Source organism: Taudactylus pleione, unplaced genomic scaffold (assembly GCF_031769625.1).
Source record: "Taudactylus pleione unplaced genomic scaffold, aTauple2 ptg000109l, whole genome shotgun sequence".
Taxonomy (NCBI): Eukaryota; Metazoa; Chordata; class Amphibia; order Anura; family Myobatrachidae; genus Taudactylus; species Taudactylus pleione.
In genome coordinates this window covers 9,175,729-9,198,572 of record NW_028284511.1, presented here as the reverse complement: position 1 = coordinate 9,198,572, position 22,844 = coordinate 9,175,729, and the positions used below count along the sequence as shown (strand labels likewise).

The 22,844-nt window shown below is 42.6% G+C and overlaps 1 protein-coding gene across 1 annotated transcript in view; it reads right to left on the bottom strand.

The window, feature by feature from the left end:
- The window catches only part of CDHR5 (cadherin related family member 5), a 128,924-nt gene that overhangs the window by 14,704 nt on the left and 91,376 nt on the right, over positions 1-22,844 (bottom strand). Inside the window, exon 13 of the mRNA XM_088471037.1 lies at positions 21,671-22,600. Within this exon, the coding sequence (XP_088327163.1) occupies positions 21,671-22,600 (930 nt within the window). The remainder of the gene's footprint in view (positions 1-21,670; positions 22,601-22,844) is intronic.

Genomic DNA, 22,844 nt, shown 5'->3' with positions numbered 1-22,844 from the left:
GTGATTGACGATGAATGATTTTAATTTTAGACTTTAGGGCCCCCCTGTCTTAAGTGCCCCGGGCCCCCCAAAGTCTTAATCCAGCTCTGACACTGGTCACATGCGCAGGGGTTTGCGTGCCGAGAGTGGAACGCATTGCTGTTCAGCACGCAACAACCGCACTGTGTTATACAATGCCTATGATGCGACATAAGTGTCTTGGCTTCAGTTGGCTAAATGATTTGGAGATGTAAGTTATCGGTAAGTCACGGCGTTTTTTACACGTGAAGTTTGGCACTCTGGAAAAGAAACAGTATGCTGTGGTGCACTCCTACTTTAGTAGAAGCAAATAGGTACAGTGGGCCTGATTCAGACCCGCTCGCAAGCGGGTCGATGTTGGGCAAGTGCGCATGTGCACGACGGAGGCTGCTCCATCGTGCACATGCGCGAGACCCGAATAACGACGGGCAAGCCGTCGTTATGGGTCTCGCATCAAAGGGGGCGTGCTGTCGATGTTGAGTGACAGCACGCCCCCTTTGGTGGGCGTGCCGGGGGCGTTGCTGCCCAGACGGAGACGTTCCCATGGAAACGCCTACCATCTGGGGCCGGCCCCACTGATATCACTAGTGATGTCAGTGGGAGTGCTTTTGGCTCCAAAAGCACTCCTGGGCTTGCGGCAGACGAGACCCTACCGCAAGGGTCTCGTCGCAAGCCCGATGGTCGCGATGGTCTTGACCATCGCGACCATCATCATGGACACTCGCATAAGCTGTGGGTGGTAACCCACAGCTATGCGAGCGTCCAAGAGGCCGCTACAAAAAAAGAAAAAAAACGCCCTGATTCAGAGCAGGCGCTCGTTCAGAGCGTCCGGCTCTGAATCAGGCCCAGTGTCCTGTAGAAAGAAAGAAGGATCACTCCACATACTTTTAAATTAGTATAAATATGTACCCTGAGGAAAAGACTCATAGAGGTCTTGAAATATCGGTAACTATTTTAAACAGATTTGAACTATTTTAAAAGTTTGTGGAGTGCAGCTTTTTCCTTTCTACAGGATACCTATATTCTATATATAACATTAATATTTACCACCGAATTGTACCGTAATTCTCTCTCTAGTGATTGACGATGAATGATTTTAATTTTAGACTTTAGGGCCCCCCTGTCTTAAGTGCCCGGGCCCCCCAAAGTCTTAATCCAGCTCTGCACAGGCTGTTGCAGTGATACGGGAATGGGGGGACACAGACTGCTGTAAAGACACCAGAGGGGTTTCTGAAAGAACAGACTTTTAGTAATGGGGGGGGGGGCAGCAAATTACTGCCTTGCCCCAGGAGACAAAAATCCTGGTTTCAGCCCTGACAGGCTGCGCTTAGGGTAGGCTGCAGCTAGGGTTAGTGTAAGGTTACAGCTTAAATAAGCTAAAAACGCTATGTCGACATGCCGATTCCGGCGATGTCGACATTACATCCATGTCGACATTCGGAATGTTTACATTTTGTACCACACCGATATAATTGTCCATTATACAACTGTGCAAAGATCTCTCAATTAATAAACTATCAGGTACGTATTTTACTTTGATTAAAGGTCATAGCATTAAAAATAATCTAAGGCGCTAATATTTGTATAGCAGGGAATATAATGGTTGGGGGGATGAACCGAAAACAAAATATATATGTAGAATGATGTAAAAACAAGACACACAGTAGAGACACAACTAATACAGTACGGCATAGAGACAGTCACCACCAGACTCCATGCAGAATCTATTTAAAGATTTTGGGCCTGATTCAGAGCCGTTCGCTATTTGCGGTCGTTCGTTCAAAAACAAGGGGTGGCTATTCAAATGATCCCTTCGCAAATTGCAGTCTGTTCACACCTCTAAGTCTGAACGAGCGAGCAAAACATACGCTCGTTTATTTGTTAAAAACGCCCCCTGGCCGCTCGCACCATACGTCATGTCCGGTATTTATTAGATTAATCGAGTACATCGACCAGCGTATGAACTGCTCGCTATTCTTGTGGTTGGTTTTTGCTACCACAATCTTGCGAGCAGTTCTGACTATAAAATAACCCAGTGACGTGGTCAATGACGCTGCTGTATTAATTATGCACACCCATAAAACGCCCGTTTTGACCTTTAAGCACGCCTGCGTTCGGATCTCCACTCCCCATTTTAAAGCACCTTCCCCTGTTACCACCCACATACGCCTCATTCTGTCACTCAAAATAGCAGGCATTCGCTATTTTGCGAGCACATGAATTTCGGCCGCACTGACTGGTTCGCGCATGCGTATAACGATCCGTACGCATGCGCAGATGTGCGAACATCGCTCGGAACGAGCGTACTGCCGCTAGCGAGTGGCTCTGAATGAGGGCCTTTGTTATTGTCGTTCAGTAATGCATACAATGTAGTATACAGAAATATGAATTTGTTTAATCAGTATTAATGTTCATAATGTTTTCCTGATGTGGTAACTATAGAAATAAAATAATGCACATGCCGAGAACAAAAAGAAAAATAGGGATACTAGCATTCTTTCAATAAACCTAAATACACATAGAAAATACATAATAATGAATATTAAATAAAAATGTATAAAAATGATATGGTAATTAGAAAAAAATCAATGGAAGTGTGATTTGATTTGAATGTGGACATAAGATTTTTGGACATATAGCATATGATGGTGCGACTGTATGACTTACAGAGTACACTCATCTGGGCAGCTCCAGCAGAGTGGACAGAAGAGCTATGGATTCCAGATGGGCTTCTGGAGAAACTGGGGGTTTAGTTTTATAAGCAAAAGAGATTGAATTGTGTAAGAGTGTGTGCTGCCTTATCACCATCTATCCCTTGGATAATATACACTGAGGAATTCACTGGAGGGTTAAAGCAATCACTCCATCACTACCACTATCCTTCTCTTCTTTATTTCCGCTAATGTGCCAAATTAGAGCTCACATTACTATATAATCAATACTCTGTTTAAGAGATACTGATTCTAATGGTCTTTATTATATGATGAATTACTTATTTTAGTGTGATTGACCTTTATCTGACCCTCTATTGGAATTACCTCATAAGCCGCCCATACACAGTGCGATATGCACCGTGTGACGCGACGGGGGATCCGACGTCCGACATATCAGACGGTCCCCACACACAGAGCGATCAGGTAGCTGACAGCCCGATATGTCGACTCCCCTCCCGCTCCCACCCACTTAGCGCTGCATGGGTTTGCACATCGCATCCCCTGATCGACTGATCCTGCAGTAAGATCTTGGGGTGCGATGTACGACCCCACGTGTGCGTGCTCTGTCCGATATCCATCCCATACATGCAGGGCTGTCATCAGGGGGGGACTGCCGGGACTGGAGTCCCGGGCCCGGACACTCGGGGGGCCCACCCGTCCGCTTCTACTCCCTGCTGCAGCCCAAGCCCAGGTAATTCCTCCTAACACAGCCACGGCCGGACACTCCGGGGGCCCCGCCTGCTCCTAACCCCTGCCACTGCACAAGCCATGGCAGCAGCCGGATACTCTGGGGGTCCTGCACGCTCCTAGTACCGCCACCAGCCCACCCATGCTGTACATCCGTCACCATTATTAACTGTGTCACAGCAGGAACTGTCGCTGCACCGCCGAGCTCTATGGTCTTGCTCGGCAGAGCAGCGGCAGTTCCTGCTGTGACACAGTTCCTCCTACCTGAAGGACTGCTGGGAGTGCGACGCTGACCTCGTGATGTCACATCACGCTACCTGCCGAAGAGAGGAGCCGCCGGCCGCGTGGGAGACCCGGACCAGCTAATGGTAAGAGAGGGGGACATAGGCTGTAAAGACAAGGGGGCAGGTGGCAGGTGGCTTGAAAGACAAGGGGGTGGAAAGGGGGCAGAAGGCTGGAAAGGAGGCAGAAGGCTGGAAAAATGGGGGTGGAAAGGGGGCCGGTGGCTTGAAAGACAAGGGGGTGGAAAGGGGGCAGAAGGCTGGAAAGACAAGAGGGTGGAAAGGAGGCAGGTGGCTTGAAAGACAAGGAGATGGAAAGGGGGCAGAAGGCTGGAAAGACATGGGGCAGGTGGCTTGAAAGATGGGGAGGAAAGTGGGCAGGAAACTAGAATGGCGCAGGGATCTGGAGATGACACAGGGCAGAGATGCTGGAATGACACAGGGATCTGGAGGGGAGATGGGACAGGAAGCTGGAATGTTGGAGGGATCTGGAGGTGACACAGGGAGCAGAAGGCTGGAGATGACATGGGGTATGTAGCTGGAAAGACATGGGCATAGATGGGACATGGAGAAGGAGGCTGGAGTGACACACTGGCAGGATGCCGGAGGGGACAGAGGTGGCGAGTCTGGTTGAACCTTTGTTGTATGATAATGACATTAGTTATATTCCTACACAAACAGGCATTTTCCGGACAATGGGATTTTCTACATGAATAGTGAATACCGAGTGAAGACACCGTCTGCCCAGGGAGGATCAAATTTCTTCAGAGGTTCCCCATCGCAGAGAAACCTCCATATCGGTAAGGTCAGGTGTATTTTTTTATTTCATATGCACATGCTGTGCCTGTGCCAAATATATTAGAATTGTACATAGTACATGTGACGGGATTTTGGAATTGCAGAGAGAGAGAGAGTCCAATGAGCTGCAAAACAAAAGCTGTGGAAAAGCAGTTCTACAGATGACATGTTTTGTGCTGCAGATGATTGCTCTGTTCTCTCTCTGCAATTCCAAAACCCCAGCACATGTACCATGTGCAATTCTATTTGGCGTAGGTACTATGCAAACAGTCCAGTCACAGTGATCCCCCTTCTCATCCTGTCCAGTGCCCCCATCCATCCCAGTGTCCCCCAGCATCTCACTGACTGCCCCATCCCAGTGTCTACCCCCTTCCCTCTCCAACCAGCCCACTGCCTCCATCTAACTGACCCTCAGCAAGAACCCCAGCAAGTCCAATCACAGTGTTCTGCCATCATTCAGCCCAGTGTACCCCTTTTCCAGCCTAGTGTTCCCCCCTCCCACCACCATCTCACTGCCCTCTCTCCATCCAGCCCAGTGCCCTCCTATATATCACCCTCTGCCTCTCCCCATTATTCTCGACCTGTCACCCACTGCCTTTCACCCTCTACTTGGCATCACCCACTGCCTCTCCTTTTCTCCCTCTATCTGGCGTCACCCATTGCCTCTCCCAGACACCCATTGCCTGTCACCCTATTCCTGGTGTCACCCACTACCTCTCCCTGACACTATCCCATGAGTCACCAACTGCATCTCCCTGTCATTTTCTCCCTGGCGTCACCAACTGCATCTCTCTGTCATTTTATTCCTGGCGTCACCCACTACCTCTCACTGACACTATCCCTGGCGTCACCAACTGCATCTCTCTGTCATTTTCTCCCTGGCATCACCAACTGCCTCTCCCTGTCACCTTCTCCCTGGTGTCACCAACTGCCTCTCTCCATCACCCTCTGCCTCTCCCCTGTGTCACTATCTCCCCATCACCCTCTCTCTCCCATCACCCTCTGATTTCTACAAAGCATCACCCTCTCCCTGTCACTCTCTGCTTCTCCCCATCACCCACTGCCTCTTCCCATCACCCTCTCCTTTCATCCACTACTTCTCAATCTACCACTATATCTACCAGTCAACTCTCTCTCCTGCCAGCCACTGTCTCTCCCCGTCATCCCCCACATCACACCTCTTCCTGTCACCCACTACCTCTCCATCTCACATTATCTCTACCAGTCACCTATCTCTCCTGCCAGCCACTGGGCCAGATTTACTAAGCTCTGAAAAGTGATAAACTGGAGAGTGATAAACCACCAGCCAATCAGCTCCCAACTGTAATTTTTCAAACACAGCCTGTAACATGAGTTGGGAGCTGAGTGGCTGGTGGTTTATCACTCTCCAGTTTATCACTTTTCAGAGCTTCGTACATCTACTGTCTCTCCCTGTCATCCTCCACATCATACCTCTTCCCGTCACCCTCTCCTGTCACCCACTACCTCTCCATCTCACACTATCTCTACCAGTCACCTATCTCTCCTGCCATCCACTGCCTCTCCCTGAGGAGCTGCAGCATGTGAGAACTGGGAGCAGCTAGAACGGAATAATAAGAAGAGTGTGGTAACTAAGTTAAGCGTCCGGGGTTGTGGTGGGGGGGCTGTCTATTTTGGTAATCTTGGGCCCCATAATTTCTGATGGTAGCCCTGCATACACAGTACAATTTAGCAGCCATACCAATCCATCGGATCTGCTGCTTTATCGCACCATGTATGGGCACCTATATATTTATCTCCAAGATTATAACTAATCGTAGCAGTGTCCCATCTGTTGCTTAAAGTGTATACATGCAGCAGTGCATGCAGAGCTTGGACAATAGCAACATAAAAAATGTGCAATGGTTACAAATAATATATGCTAAAGTGTGGAGCACTGTGGCAAGGATCATTAAGTCCTGGTTTGCAGTGTAAGCAAGGTTTAAAGCTGGGCACTGGGCATAGGGAAAGGTAGTCCATAAAATGTAAGTGTATATATAATATGTATCTATATGAAATGTACATATATATTTAAAGTGCTAAAACTAGACTTTACCTTATGCACTGCGTCACAAGGGGAGCGCGAGGGGTGCGGGCCGCACCGGGTGACACCACCCGAGGGGGTGACACTAAAATAGCAGAGCTGCTCTGCTATTTTGGTGTCACCCCCTCGGATGGTGTCACCGAGCAGCCACACTTGTGAGAGGAGGGAGAGGCTGTTGGCTGTCCAGCAGCTGCTGCTGTGCTGAGTCGGGCTTACTCAGCGGAGCAGCACAGCAGCCCCTAGCCTCTCTCCCCTGCCCATTGACTGCAGAGGATGGGGGGCGCGTCACACCCTCAAGATTGCCAAACAAGTGGGTGTGGCTTAGCGGGGCGAAGCCACACCCCCTTCCGCCTGCGCGCTCTCCGGCACACAAGAATATGAACCCTGGACCGATCACCGCACCAGGTGCAATTAAGGTAAGTGATGCCACTGACCTTATACCCTGAAGGTCTAGCAGATTTGGGGCACCCCTCCAGTGTCTGTGGTGCACCGGCCCTTATCTATGTGGTGCCTGTCCTATATCCCTGGTGGTCAATGAGGGGTGCTGCAGCAGTAGACCCTCCAAAGACCAATGTGGGCAGGTAGCCAGTCAGTCAACTGCTGTAGAGACTTTACATGCAGTCTATTGAGTTTGAATGTGTCACAGCCTGCTGATTGCTATACTAGAGGCCTGAAAACACTAGGTGGTTAATTTACTAAGATTCGAGTTTGGTTGAGTTAGCATTCTCTGGAGAGTTTGGGCATTTTTTCCACTCGCAAATTTACTAATGACAAACTCGGAAGAGAAATCTCCTTTGCTACGGGAAAATTCTGGAGAGTTAGCAAACTCTCTTGATTTCACGATCAGCCAAATTTTAGTAACTTTTCACTAGTGAAGATAGGATTTGGGAATTTATCAAGATGAGAGTTTCTAAACTCTCATGAGAATGGACAAAACTCCTGTAAAAATTTGTGAAATCAATTCACCTGCCTGTGAGCTGCGAGTTTGCCAGAAACATACACAGATCAGTGTGATCCATGCATATTTCTGCCTGTAAATAGTAAATGAAGGGTTACTGTTTGTTTTTTTAAATGATGTAGGGTCCCTCCCTAAAAGCATAACCAGCCCCAGACTGCTCAGCCAGTCCTGGTTACTAAAATGATGGGGGAAAAAACGTCTAGAGTTCCACCGTAAATTAGGAACCAGCACCTGGCTGCAGGGCCAGTCCTGGTTATAAATATAGGGGGGGGGAATGTGTAAGGGTCCCCCCTTTATTTAAAACCAGCAATGGACCCAAACCGACTGGGGTGTAATGGCACAGCCAGGAGACCTTATCACCGGGTCTCCTGGGCCAAAGCATTAACATCCCATGCCAGTCAGCCAAAGCCAGGAATCTCAGGGGAGGTGGGAACCCTCCCAAGAAGGGATCCCCCCTCTCCTGAAACCCCAGGCTTAGGCTGAAGCCCGGGGCTCTTCCCCACACCCCTGGAGCATTGGGTACGGGGGTAATAAAGAGGGAAATAGTTCAAAACTATTATATTTTACACTAGAACTACTGGTGCCAGCATGCCTGCCCTTTGGCACTTGTGGAACTACAAGTGCCAGCAGGCAGCCGGAAACCGGACTCCCACTGTAAAATAAATAGTTAAAAAGCCACAGTACACACACACACCGTCTAAAGTACAACTTTATTACATTCACCTACCTCACTCACACATACTTACCTGCTGTCAGATATTCAAGTCCACTCCTCCATGTAGAATCCACTGGGAGTACCTGGAAAAAAGATCTCATACTCACCTCCATCCTGGCGACGCTTTCTGTAGCATCCCCGTACTTGTCAAAATAAAAAAATGAGTGAACCGATCCAAGGCAGATATGTTGCGACATATACTTACACTACACAAAATGTTTTGAACTGTTTCCTCCATTATTACCCCCGTACCGACCACTCTAGGGGTGCAGGGAAGAGCCCTGGGCTCCAGCCTAAGCCTGGAGTTTTTGGAGAGGAGGGACCCCTTCTTGGATCTGTCCCCACCTCCCCTGAGATCCCCAGCTTGGTCTGACCGGCTTGGGGTGTTAATGCTTTGGCCATGGAGACCCAGTGATAGGGTCTCCTGGATGTGGCATTACACCCCGGTCGGTTTGGGTCTGGTGCTGGTTTTATATATAGGGGGACCCCTACGCATTTTTTTTCCCAATATTTAAAACCAGGACTGGCCCTGCAGCCAGGTGCTGGTTCCTAAATTACTGGGCTGAGCAGTCCGGGGCTGGTTATGTCTTTTTTTGGGGGAGGGCCTACGTCTTTTTTTTTTTTTACATTTAACCCTTTTTTTACAGGTACAACACACAAACAACCTTCACATATCTCACTGAAATGTGCAGGCTGCTTGCTCGGGAGAGTTTTGCAGAGAATACATTGCAATCTCAGGTGAGTAATCTCCTTCAAAACTTGCTACTCGGGGGAGAAATCTTGATCTGCTTCACCATTGGAGCTCTCAGCTAAACTCACTTCTTAGTAAATTTGTGAGTTTCAGGAGCCTCAAATCACCCGAGTTTCGGCGATGCTAATCGAGTTGAAAAATAAAAAAAACTTGATCAGACTTGATTCTTAGTAAATTTACTCCCTAGGAGTGGCTGCCAGGGAACTGTTGCCCACAGACCTGGTCATACTACCGTAGAGCCTAAATTCGCCTCAGCAGAACCCTGACGAAGGTTAAAGGCAGGATATCAAGAGAGAAGATCGCCCTGACCTAGACTCATGTGAAGATAAGATAGCAACTCTATTATTTTTTTATTTTCATTTAATTATACATAATTTTGTTTTATTTTTTCATAATGTTTTAAATTGTGTATTTTATCTACGTGTATTTAGGCTTTTTGCTTCAAATTGATATTTTTGTAGGGACTTCCCTTCCCTTCTGAAATCTAGCAGAATCATCATTTACCTCAGTAAGTAAGTACAACTGTGGAATATAAAAGGACCATCTGCATTGGGTGTTTCTGTTATATGCAATTGTCAGGGATCTCAGTAAGTATCCATGACGGGTTACACTTTTACTATGGTCAGAGCACCGTAATTGAAATACCTAGATGGTACCAACCTTCCTTTTACTACCTGTGATAATTAAAAGAGCCACAGGTCCCCTCTCTCTATAACGCAGTCAGTTGCGCAGGTTCGGCGACACAACTTCCATACAATTACTTAGTCGCCCCCTGCATCTATAATAACAGTTTAAAGCATAAGCCTAGTGGTCTAATAGTCTCCTTAATAAGTGAGTTCTGGAGCTAATATGAATTAGACTAATAGGAATACTTTATTTACAAAAAGAAGCACAAAGAAATGATTACAAAGTACACACATGTGTTGCAATTTCAAATAAAAATTTAAATAAATTTACAGATTTAACACAGCACTAATCTGGGTAGAACGGAAGGAAAATGTAGAAAATGCAGGTTACAAACTTTAACGCAGACCTTGATCTACCAGTCTGAACCTAGAACAAAGTGCTCTTATACCTTTTATGAGCTTAGGGGCTGATTCAGACCCTCGCTCTCTCGCAGCCGTAAAATTCCGTGATCGCACTGTCTGACTTAAGGACGCACTCTACATCTTAGAGAGCAACGGCAGAGTGAGCGCACACCGGTGTAATGAAGCCCACTTTTCTTTCTTAGCACCCGCCATCTCCAGGAAGTGTATGATTAATCAGAACCATCGAGAGCCATCGGAGCTGCATGCAGCGCATGAGGTAGACCCTACACCACTGCAAGCACTGCGATCACTGCAGGCTGAAATACAACCAAGTGATGTGTTTAATGACGCTTCCATGCTAATTATGTACACCCATTAAATGCCATTTTGATGCCCAGACACGCCTGCGTATGCACCACCACTGCCCCATTCACAAGCACCTTCACCAGTTACCACCCACAAACGGCACTATCACTCAAAGTAGCGCTCAGTCTGTGTTCAATGAGCGCACGATTTCCGATTGCAATGACTGGCTTGCGCACGCTCACTGAGACTTCTACACATACGCAGATGGGCGACAATCGCCCATAGCGAGCGTTCGTGGGTTAGCGTCCGGGTCTGAATCAGGCCCACTGTCCTTGATGGGCAGTGCCACCAACAGTGACAGTACCCTAGGTAATACTGGCCGAGCTAGTTTTGTAGTCAGCAATTCATTGTTTTTTATAGTGCAGGAACATAATTTAATTAATTATTAATATTGTTGTGTGTGGCTTAAAAAAAAAATATTTGGTTCTGTAACTTCAGGCCGTAATATAGTTTCTGATATATCAGTCAGTAACGGTCAGTAGGTCAAGGTACAGTGCATAGTGTGTCGCAGTCGGTGGGCATGTCTTGTTTTGTAAAAAAAAAATTCTATTTTTCTTTATAAATATATTCAGGCCATGATACTGTGTCTGTGAGATATAACAGTCAGGTCAGTAATGGTCAGTAGGTCAAGCGTGTGTTGCAGTCGGTGGGCACATTTTGTTGTTTTAAAAACAGGTTGAGTCTCCCATATCCAAAACGCTCGGGACCAGGGGTATTTTGGATATCAGAATATTCCATATTTTGGAATATTTGCATACCATAATGAGATCTTGGGAATGGGAACCTAATCTAAATACAGAATGCATTTATGATTTATATACACCTTATACACACAGCCTGCAGGTAATTTTATACAATAGTTTTAATAATTTTGTGGCTCAAACAAAGTTTGTGTACATACATGAAATTAATTTATGTTTCATATACACCTTATACACACTGCCTGAAGGTTATTTTATACTATATTTTTTATAATTTGGTGCCTTAAACAAAGTTTGTGTACTTTGAACCATCAAAAAGCAAAGGTTTCATTATCTCAGTCATGCTAATAATAGTCAGTATTTTGGAATATTCCATATTTCGGAATATTTGGATATGGGAGACTCAACCTGTATATATTCTATTTTTATGGATAAAAAAATTCAGGCTGTGATATTGTCTGTGAGATATAACAGTCAGTAACGGTCAGTAGGTCAAGGGCCAGTGCATAGTCGGTGGGCACAGATTTGTTTGTAAAACAAATATATTTGTTTTGTTTTGTGATAAATTCAGGCAGTGATATATAGTCGTTAATGGTCAGTAGGTCGAGGGCCAGCGCGTCGGGTGTTGCAGTCAGTGAGCAAACTTTTTGCTGTAAAATAAATATATTTGTTTTGTTTTGTAATAAAGTCAGGCCATGATACTGTGTGTGTCTGTGAGATATAACAGTCAGTAATGGTCAGTAGGTCAAGGGCTGTGTGTCGCAGTCAGTGAGTGCATTTTTTTTTGTAAAAAAAAAATTCTATATTTTTTATAATCCGCAGTTTCTAGGCCGCCCTGCTTTCTTGGGCTCCCCCGTGCCAGCAGCGGCTGGTCTCCCAAAAGGGTTTGGCTAGTCTTCACCTGCTTCTCTCCGGCTTCCCAGCGCCTGCAGCAGCCGGTCTCCTCTCAGGTTCTGGCTTGTACCCCCTGTTTCTCTCTGGCTCCCCAGTGCCCGCAGTGGCTGGTCTCCCCAGAAGGTCTGGCTGGTCTTCCCTGCTTCTCTCCAGCTTCCCAGCGCCCACAGCAGCTGGTTTCCCCGGAGGGTCTGGCTGGTCTTCCCTTCTTTTCTCCAGCTCACCAGCACCCGCAGTGGCTGGTCTCCACGGAGGGTCCGACTGGTCTTCTGTGCTTCCCTCTGGCTCCCGCAGTGCCTGGTCTCCTCAGTGGGTCCGGCTCACCATTGCTGCTTCTGTCCGTCCTCCCCTCCAAGCTTCCCAGTACACACTACACCACTTCATAATGGGACACTTGCAGTGCAGTGAAATGTGTATTTAATGTACAGTATATACATTATTAAGAACAAATATATTTATATATATATATATTTATATATATATAATATATATATATATATATATTTATATATTTCTTACATTCTGCAAAGTATTATATTCTGCAAATGTTTTCGGACTTCCATGAGTCCATCATCAGGAGGCACAACAGACAGTCAGCAGCATACACGTAATACCAAACACCTACAGCTGCTGACAGCTGTATGCTGCTGACTGTCTGTTGTGCCTCCTGATGAAGGACTCATAGAAGTCCGAAATAGTTTGAGGATTATAATACTTTGTAGAATATAAGAAATAAACAGCAGCTTTTTTTACGTGCAAGAAGAACCTGGCGAGTGCCCCATTCTTTGAACTTTTCTATATGGGGTATCTACTTGAGTGAATTTGGGAAGACATCCCAGTGGCTGACAATTTAATGAAGACGTGAGTGCGGCTTTACTGTGGATAAATATATATATATATATATATATATATATATATATATTCAGTAATAGTGAGACATCAGCGCCATCTAGTGTAATTTCTTCAGAAGGTGACTTTAAATAATAAATCCAGTCAGACGAGCTCCTTCTGCAGCTCCCAGGCATAAATATTGTGTTGTTTAAAAAAGAAAAAACATATAAAAATTAATACTGTGACATACACAAATATATAGTGTATCCCAGCCAAAGTGCATGTGCCACTTAGTAATCTATTGCACCCTAATATCGATCAAGTTCAAATAAGCCAGCAGCATTCACAAAAGTGCAAAAATGCAAAAAAGTGCTTCACCATAAATATAAATATAAATTGCAGTGTTCAGTGCAACTCTTTTCAATAGGTACCAATACACAGCAACCAAAAAATAAAGTGCATATAGGCATACCAGAGGACTTTCAAGGCTTTGTCCTGTTATTCGCCTTGTCACTCAAAAGGATTTGCAGGTATAAATAGAAACAAGGTACCAATGAGTAGTAAAATTTAAAACCACATTTAATAGAAAATAATAGTAACATACATCTAAGAACAGGATAATCAGATTATCTGGTCAGGACCATCAGCAAGAGGATCTGGACCACCAACACCAGAGATACCTCAACGTGTTTCGTCAAGACGCCAAATGGCCAGACTTCTTCAGGAGGATATCTAGATACCAATTATAGCCCCCTTATATACATGTGCAAATAGTGCCAATTACTTTGATTGGGACAAATCCCACGTCTTCCTCACTCCAGTGCGCATGTGCCACAGAGTTAAGGAAACATGGGAAAAAGGTCAATTGTATTATTGGAGACCAATCATGCTAGCACCCATCTAAGGGAGCACAAATGCCTTAGACTTCCCTGCGCACAGCTTCCATCTTGGTAGTTAACACTCATCGCGAGTCCACTCACTTCCGGGATTGAAGAACAATACCCCCAGGCCATACGTCTCTAATGTCAACAACATCTTGGGCTCTAGTGTCAGTCCTATTGTTGCATGGGAAAAGGCTATATCTAGAATGCATGCAAATTGCATTCTTAATGAAGATCGCTCAGGAATGACTCAAAGGGATGGGAATTGACCCCTCCTTCCCCACCGAGTTTCATGAACAAAAGAGATTAAAATAAATACTAACACCAGAATCAGTCTAAAACACGGATCTCCACCATTTAGTAGTAGTCCAATATATAATATGGAAGCAGCCATTTTGCATGTAATTATTCTACATATTCAAAAGCTGCAAATCCATATCGTTTCTGATCCAGTAGTTAGCATATATATATGATGGGCTAAAGTGACATCCAGTTACAGTAAATATATGACAATAAAACTAGACTATAAATATACCTAAAAACATATACATAATCAACCTAAGAGAGATACAAATAATTCTAACTTCCTCAATAAAAAATTTTTATAAAAAAATTAAACAGATATTATAAAAATGGGGTGATTTCATACTGTTCATTTAGACCATTCGGGATCAGAGTGTTTAAGGTGTAAATCCAAAACATCTCCCTTCTGGATAACTTGTTATCCAGATCTCCACCTCTATTCCCCATTTGTACTTGTTCAATAGCACAAAACCTCAGGCTGCTAGGATCCACATCATGATTGTTCAAATAAATGCCTAGGTACCGCATGATTATCTAATTTATTCCTAATACTCCTAACATGTTCTTGCATGCAGATTTTCAGTGGGCGCTCAGTTTTTCCTACATATTTTTGTCCGCATCCACACTCTAAAAGGTATATAACATAGGTGGTATTACAATTCATAAAATCTTGAATTTTATAGATCTTCATGTTGCCTATATTGGAAAAAGTATTTGATGGTAAATGTACAAATTTGCAAATGATACAATGTACACATTTGTGTAAACCTCGTACTTTTGTACCAAAAATACCTATATTATCTTTCTTTATAGGTGGTAAGGAGCTAGGTGCTAATATATCTTTTAAGTTGCGGGCCCTTCTAAAAACCACCTGAGGTTCGTCTGGTATAACCCCTGAAAGAATGGTATCCTCCTTTAGGAGGCCCCAATGTTTATAAATGACTTATTTTTTCCTCCTGATCAATAAATTCTGTAATAAAGAGAACCTGGTCTTTAATAGACTCATTTCTACTCTTATACTCTAGTAGTGTCTCTCTTTTTAGATTCTGGGTTTTTTTCCACAGCTCGTTTGGTGATTTCATCAGGATAACCTCTATCCACAAATCTATTTTTATAAATATCTAGCTGACGTGCACAAATATCCTCGTTATTACAGTTATGTTTCACTCTGCAAAACTGGGAAAATGGTACATTGTCTTTCAAATATTTCGCATGACCACTTTTATAATGTACGTAACTGTTAGAATCTACAGTTTAAAAAAAATTCTTAGTATTAATTTCATTATTAGTCGAGGATAATGTTAAATCTAAAAAATCAACAGAATCCTTATTAAAATTAGAAGTAAAAGAAAGGTTGTACTCATTCTGACTTAAATAAAACTTAAAATCATTAAAATGCTCTGCAGTACCCTCCCAAATTATTAATATATCATCTATATATATTTTAAACAAGATGATATTCTTTCTAATGGGATTATCTCCATAAATGTACTTCCGCTCCCAGCTCCCCATATGAAGATTGGTGAAGCTGGGAGCGAAAACGGTGCCCATTACTGTACCGCAGATTTGTAAAAAATAGTTCCCCAAGAATTTAAAATAATTATGTTTTAAAATGAAGGTAATCAGATCACAAATAAAATCCTTGTGTGCCATACTTAGTGTAGAATCATTATCCAAAAATTCTCTACATGATGCTACCCCTTTTTCATGAATGATAGACGTATACAATGATTGTACGTCAATGGTAGCCCAGTTAAAATTATCCATCCAGGTTACCTCTTTTAACATTTTTAGAATTGCAGTGGTGTTTTTGATATAAGAGCTTAGTTCTCCGACATATTTATTTAAAAACACTTCACATATTCAGAGGTATTTGCCGTTAGGGAGTCAATTCCCTATATTATCAGTCTCCTGGTGGATCAATTAATTGTTTATGAATTTTTGGTAAAAAATAAAACATTGGAATAACCGGATTTGTTTTATTTAAAAAATCATACTAATCTTTATTTCAAATTTTTTCTCTAAAACCTTTCCTTACTAGAGGCTCCAATTCTTCTAAAAAGTTTTTTGTTGGATCTTTAAGTAATGGCTGGTATGAGTGTGAATCTCCTAACAACCTCCAGGCTTCATTTTCATAATTCTTGCTGTCCATAATGACTAGGCCACCTCCTTTGTCCACCTGTTTGAATACCAAATTTTCATTTTCATTTCATATAAAAGATATATTAGCACCTAGCTCCTTACCACCTATAAAGAAAGATAATATAGGTATTTTTGGTACAAAAGTATGAGGTTTACACAAATGTGGACATTGTATCATTTGCAAATTTGCACATTCACCATCAAATACTTTTTCCAATATAGGCAACACGAAGATCTATAAAATTCAAGATTTTATGAATTGTAATACCACCTATGTTATATACCTTTTAGAGTGTGGATGCGGACAAAAATATGTAGGAAAAACTAAGCGCCCACTGAAAATCTGCATGCAAGAACATGCTAGGAGTATTAGGAATAAATTAGGTAATCATGCAGTACCTAGGCATTTTCTGAACAATCATGATGCGGATCCTAGTAGCCTGAGGTTTTGTGCTATTGAACACGTACAAATAGGGAATAGAGGCGGAGATCTGGATAACAAGTTATCCAGAAGGGAGATGTTTTGGATTTACACCTTAAACACTCTGATCCCGAATGGTCTAAATGAACAGTATGAAATCACCCCATTTTTATAATATCTGTTTAATTTTTTTATAAACATTTTTTATTGAGGAAGTTAGAATTATTTGTATGTCTCTTAGGTTGATTATGTATATGTTTTTAGGTATATTTATAGTCTAGTTTTATTGTCATATATTTACTGTAACTGGATGTCACTTTAGCCCATCATATATATATGCTAACTACTGGATCAGAAAGGATATGGGATTTGCATCTTTTGAATATGTAGAATAATCACATGCAAAATGGCCGCTTCCATATTGTATATTGGACTACTACTAAATGGTGGAGATCCGTGTTTTAGACTGATTCTGGTGTTAGTATTTATATTAATCTCTTATGTTCATGAAACTTGGTGGGGAAGGAGGGGGGACATTCCCATCCCTTTGAGTCATTCCTGAGCAATCTTCATAAAGATCGCGATTTACATGCATTCTAGATATAGTCTTTTCCCATGCAACAATAGGACTGACACTAGAGCCCAAGATGCTGTTGACATCAGAGACGTATGGCCTGGGGGTGTTGTTTTTCAATCCCGGAAGTGAGTGGACTCGCGATGAGTGTTAACTACCAAGATGGAAGCTGTGTGCTTCCACTGTTTGCATATACACGGCGCCCGCAGGGAAGTCTAAGGAATTTGTGCTCCCTTAGACGGGCGCTAGCGTGATTGGTCTCCAATAATACAATTGACCTTCTTCCCATGATTCCTAACCCTGTGGCACATGCGCACTGGAGTGAGGAAGACGTGGGATTTGTCCCAATCAAGGTAATTGGCACTATTTGCACATGTATATAAGGGGGCTATAATTGGCATCTAGATATCATCCTGAAGAAGTCTGGCCATTTGGCGTCTTGACGAAACGCGTTGAAATATCTCTGGTGTTGGTGGTCCATATCCTCTTGCTGATGGTCCTAACCAGATAAGCTGATTATCCTGTTCTTAGATATATGTTGCTATTATTTTCTATTAAATGTGGTTTTAAATTTTACTACTCATTGGTGCCTTGTTTCTATGTATACCTGCAAATCCTTTTGAGTGACATGGCGAATAACAGGACAAAGCCTTGAAAGTCCTCTGGTATGCCTATATGCACTTTATTTTTTTGTTGCTGTGTATTGGTACCTATTGAAAAGAGTTGCACTGAACACTGTGCACTTTATATTTATATTTATGGTGAAGCACTTTTTTGCATTTTTGCACTTTTGTGAATGCTACTTGCTTATTTGCACTTGTTTGATATTAGGGTGCAATAGATTACTAAGTGGCACATGCACTTTGGCTGGGATACACTATATATTTGTGTATATCACAGTATTAATTTATATATGTTTTTTCTTTTTTTAAAAACACAATATTTTTGCCTGGGAGCTGCAGAAGGAGCTCGCCTGACTGGATTTATTATTTAAAGTCACCTTCTGAAGAAATTACATTAGATGGCGCTGACATCTCACTATTACTGAATATTGTTTTATTGGACATTCTTGAGCAATGGTCCTACTTTGGAGACTATTCTAGCAGCCACTCTGAGGGAAGAGTATTGTAACCTTATTTCTCATTTGACTGATTGGGTTTTAAGGAAAGGATATTACAGCCGTCTCTATTGACAGATATAGCGCTGGTCACCACTATTTGCTTGTATGTATGTATATATATATATATATATATATATATATATATATATATAGTCAGGTGCATAAATATTGGGACATTGACAGAATTTTCATTTTTTGGCCTCTATTCTCTACCACAATGGCTTTGAAATGAAACAAACAAGAGGTGCTTTAACTGCAGACTTTCAGATTTAATTTGAGGGTAATTACATCCAAATCAGGTTAACGGTGTAGGAATTACAACGGTTTCTATATGTGCCTCCCACTTTTTAAGGGGCCAAAAGTAATGAGACTATCAACTCAAAAACTATTTCATGGACAGGTGTGGGCTATTCCCTTGTTATTTCATTATCAATTAAGCAGGTAAAAGGTCTGGAGTTGATTCTAGGTGTGACATTCGCATTTGGAATCAGTTGCTGTTGACTCTCAATATGAGATCCAAAGAGCTGTCACTATCAGTGAAGCAAGCCATCATTAGGCTGAAAAATCAAAACAAACTTATCAGAGAGATAGCAAAAACTTTAGGTGTGGCCAAATCAACTGTTTGGAACATTCTTAAAAAGAAAGAACGCACCGGAGAGCTCAGCAACACCAAAAGACCCGGAAGACCATGGAAAACAACTGTGGTGGATGACAGAAGAATTATTTCCCTGGTGAAGAAAAACCCCTTCACAACAGTTGGCCAAATCAAGAACACTCTCCAGGAGGTAGGTATATATGTGTCAAAGTCAACAATCAAGAGAAGACTTCACAAGAGTGAATATAGAGGGTTCACCACAAGATGCAAACCATTGGTGAGCCACAAAAACAGGAAGACCAGATTAGAAATGGCCAAACAACATCTAAAAAAGCCAATACAGTTCTGGAACAACATCCTATGGACAGTTGAGACAAAGATCAACTTGTACCAGAGTGATGGGAAGAGAAGAGTATGGAGAAGGAAGGTACTGCTCATGATCCAAAACATACCACCTCATCAGTGAAGCATGGTGCTGGTAGTGTCATGGTGTGGGCATGTATGGCTGCCAATGGAACTGGTTCCCTTATATTTATTGATGATGTGACTGCTGACAAAAGCAGCAGAATGAATTCTGAAGTGTTTCGGGCAATATTATATGCTCATATTCAGTCAAATGCTTCAGAACTCATTGGACGGTGCTTCACAGTGCAGATGGACAATGTCCCGAAGCATACTGCAAAAGCAACCAAAGAGTTTTTTAAGGCTAAAAAGTGGAATGTTATGCAATGGCCAAGTCAATCCCCTGACCTGAATCCGATTGAGCATGCATTTCACTTGATGGAGACAAAACTGAAGGGAAAATGCCCCAAGAACAAGCAGGAACTGAAGACATTTGCCGTAGAGGCCTGGCAGAGCATCACCAGGGATGAAACCCAGCATCTGGTGATATCTATGCGTTCCACACTTCAGGCTGTAATTGCCTGCAAAGGATTTGCAACAAAGTATTAAATAGTGAAAGTTAGATTTAGGATTGTTTAGTTTGTCCCATTACTTTTGGCCCCTTAAAAAGTGAGAGGCACATATAGAAACCGTTGTAATTCCTACACCATTCAACTGATTTGGATGTAATTACCCTCAAATGAAATCTGAAAGTCTGCAGTTAAAGCACATCTTGTTTGTTTCATTTCAAAGCCATTGTGGTGGTGAATAGAGGCCAAAATATGACAATTCTGTCAATGTCCCAATATTTATGCACCTGACTGTATATATTTTTTTTTTCTTAAAAATATACAGTATATACTTTAAATACACATTTCACTGCACTGCAAGTGTGTGGTCAGACTAGTCAGCACATGCGCAGTGTGAGGAAGTCATTATGGACACCTCAATTCTGGAAATCTGACTCCGCAAAAAGCAGCTTTTCGGAAATGATTCTTTAGCCAAAGAGGCATGATGAATACCTCCGAAAGGTAGTTTAAACTTGCAGTGAGTTGAAAACATAAATGTTACTAGTGATAATTATGTAATGATGAATAGACCCCTCTATGTAGAAGAGGTGTCAAAAAAATGAAAACTGGTAAATCCATGCTGAAAATAACCACTAAGGCAGTAGAACAAACTGTGTACTCAGAAAGAGTTTTCAGCACAACCAGGAACCTTGTCAGCAATCGGCATAGGGGGCTACTTCCTCGAAATGTGGAAAAGATGATGTTCATCAAAATTAACTACAAATTCCACGAGGAAGACCTTTGCTGGCAATTATGTCAAAGTTCAAAGGTACCGGTAAAGGTGGATTCCATCGAGGACAAATTAATATTTGTGAAGATGATGTACACACTGATGAGGGTGAGGATGATAATGGCAACAACATCTTGTCTCTGTAGAGCCAGTGTGTACGTAGAGATCATTGCCAGCAATGTCAGCTGCCCATTGGTAGCTTGTTTTGTGAGGGTGCAAACAAATCAATCACTTCAGCCACAAGTGGCAGTCCCTGTCACTGAAGTGATTGGATTGTTAAACTGTGCATGTCCTGTTTAATATATACAACATTACCAAGGAAAATTCCATCTTGCACCTCTTTTTTTTGCATTATTTGCTGCTTGGGGCGTTGTTGACTTTCTTTTTGCGTAGACAACAGATATTTTTATAGTCTATTAACCTGAAATCCTGTCTGCCACTGTAGTATCAAACAGAACAAAGGGTTGGTGGACCTGCGCACTGAGTAAGATGGTCACCTTGTGTTAATGGCAAGTTGCCGCACTGGATAGCTGACTGCCACTCTAGTGCCTCTCTGTTTCCTAGATATGCTATGTTGGAAGTTGAACTGCCACATGTTTGTGCCACCCACTGCTGTCGCTTAGCTTAGTCAGCCAACTAGCTTTTGGCCTAAACTGGATGAAAACAATATTGTGAGCTATGAGGTGGTCAAAATTTACTGGAAAATTACTGGAAATGTTATTGAGGTTAATAATACTCTAAGAACCAAAAATGGCCCCAATTCTGTAATTTTAGCTGTTTTTATAATTTTTTTAAAAACTACAGATTCAAAACCAAAACATGCGAGGGCGGTTTTGGCAATACCAAAACAAGAAGTTAATACAGATTCAAAACCAAAACACGGGGGTCAGTGCACATCTCTAATTGTGTGACTAATACTTGCATGTTGTTTTTTCTCTTTGATTTATTGCATTTAATTATTAATTTTTTCATTTGTTTTGTAGATATTTGTCATTTGAATCAGTATTAGAAAGGAAGTTCGGTTGCACAATGCAAAAGGATAGGGAAAATGAGAGTGGTCAGAAATCTGGCTACATTTATTTATCTTTTGTTATGAAACTAATTGATGTATGCTAAAGCAGCAGAAAAAAGTTTGAATAGTGGTACTTACTGGCACTGTGGCTGGTACTTGCTCCAGTTGAGAAACCGCCTACCCCGGGAGAAGTTATATGGGGATTATTTGTACCAAGTGTGTTACTCAGTGTGGTAGGCTTTTCGGGAGTAACTTGATTGGTCATGCCTGTCCCACGAGTTGTACTTGCACTGATAGTTGAATGTGTATTGGTGTTTATACCTGGAGGATTATATGTTGTGGTCATTGTTCCAGGAATATTACTGTTAGTAGTACCTGTGACAGTAGTGGTTGTGCCTGTGGCAGTCCCTCTCCCAGAAGTACTTGTTACTGTGGTAATTCCTGCCACTGGATTTCTAGTTGTGCTGCTGCCAGTCATAGGTGTTGTGCTTGTAGTGGTGCCTGTCCCCTTGGGGGTACTTGTTGTTGTCTGGGTATTAGGAGTTTTAGTGGTACCTGTCCCAGGGGTGGTAATTGTTGTTGTCTGGGTATTAGGAGTTGTAGTTATAGTGGTACCTGTCCCAGGGGAGGTACTTGTTGTTGTCTGGGTATTAGGAGTTGTAGTTATAGTGGTACCTGTCCCAGGGGAGGTACTTGTTGTTGTCTGGGTATTAGGAGTTGTAGTTATAGTGGTACCTGTCCCAGGGGTGGTACTTGTTGTCTGAGTATTAGGAGTTGTAGGTGTAGTGGTGCCTGTCCCAGGAGTGGTACTTGTCTTGGTATTAGGAGTTATAGCTGGAGTGGTGCCTGTCCCACGGGTGATACTTGTTGTTGTCTGGGTATTAGGAGTTGTAGTTGTAGTGGTGCCTGTCCCAGGGGTGGTATTTGTTGTTGTCCGAGTATTAGGAGTTGATGTGGTGGCAATTACTGTAGGCCCAGTTCTAGGTGTTGTACTTGTCTGTGGGGTGTTACTTGTTGTGGTCCCAGCTCTAGAAGTTGTACTGGTGGTAGTAGGAGGAGTCGTGGTAACTGCACAATAAATAGAAGTTCCAAAGATAAGTCACTACTTTTATCTCTGATGTGAGTGGTATTCTAAGCAATAAATAAACAGTATGTATCCTACTAATGTACCCTATCATTTGGAGAAATAGTTGTTATGTTTCCATCCCCAAAATAATTCTTGTTACTGAAATGAATTATTGGTATAATTATATAGAGCAATAACTGACATGGAATTAAGGATCTAGCTAACACCTTTTCTTTTTTTCTCTTC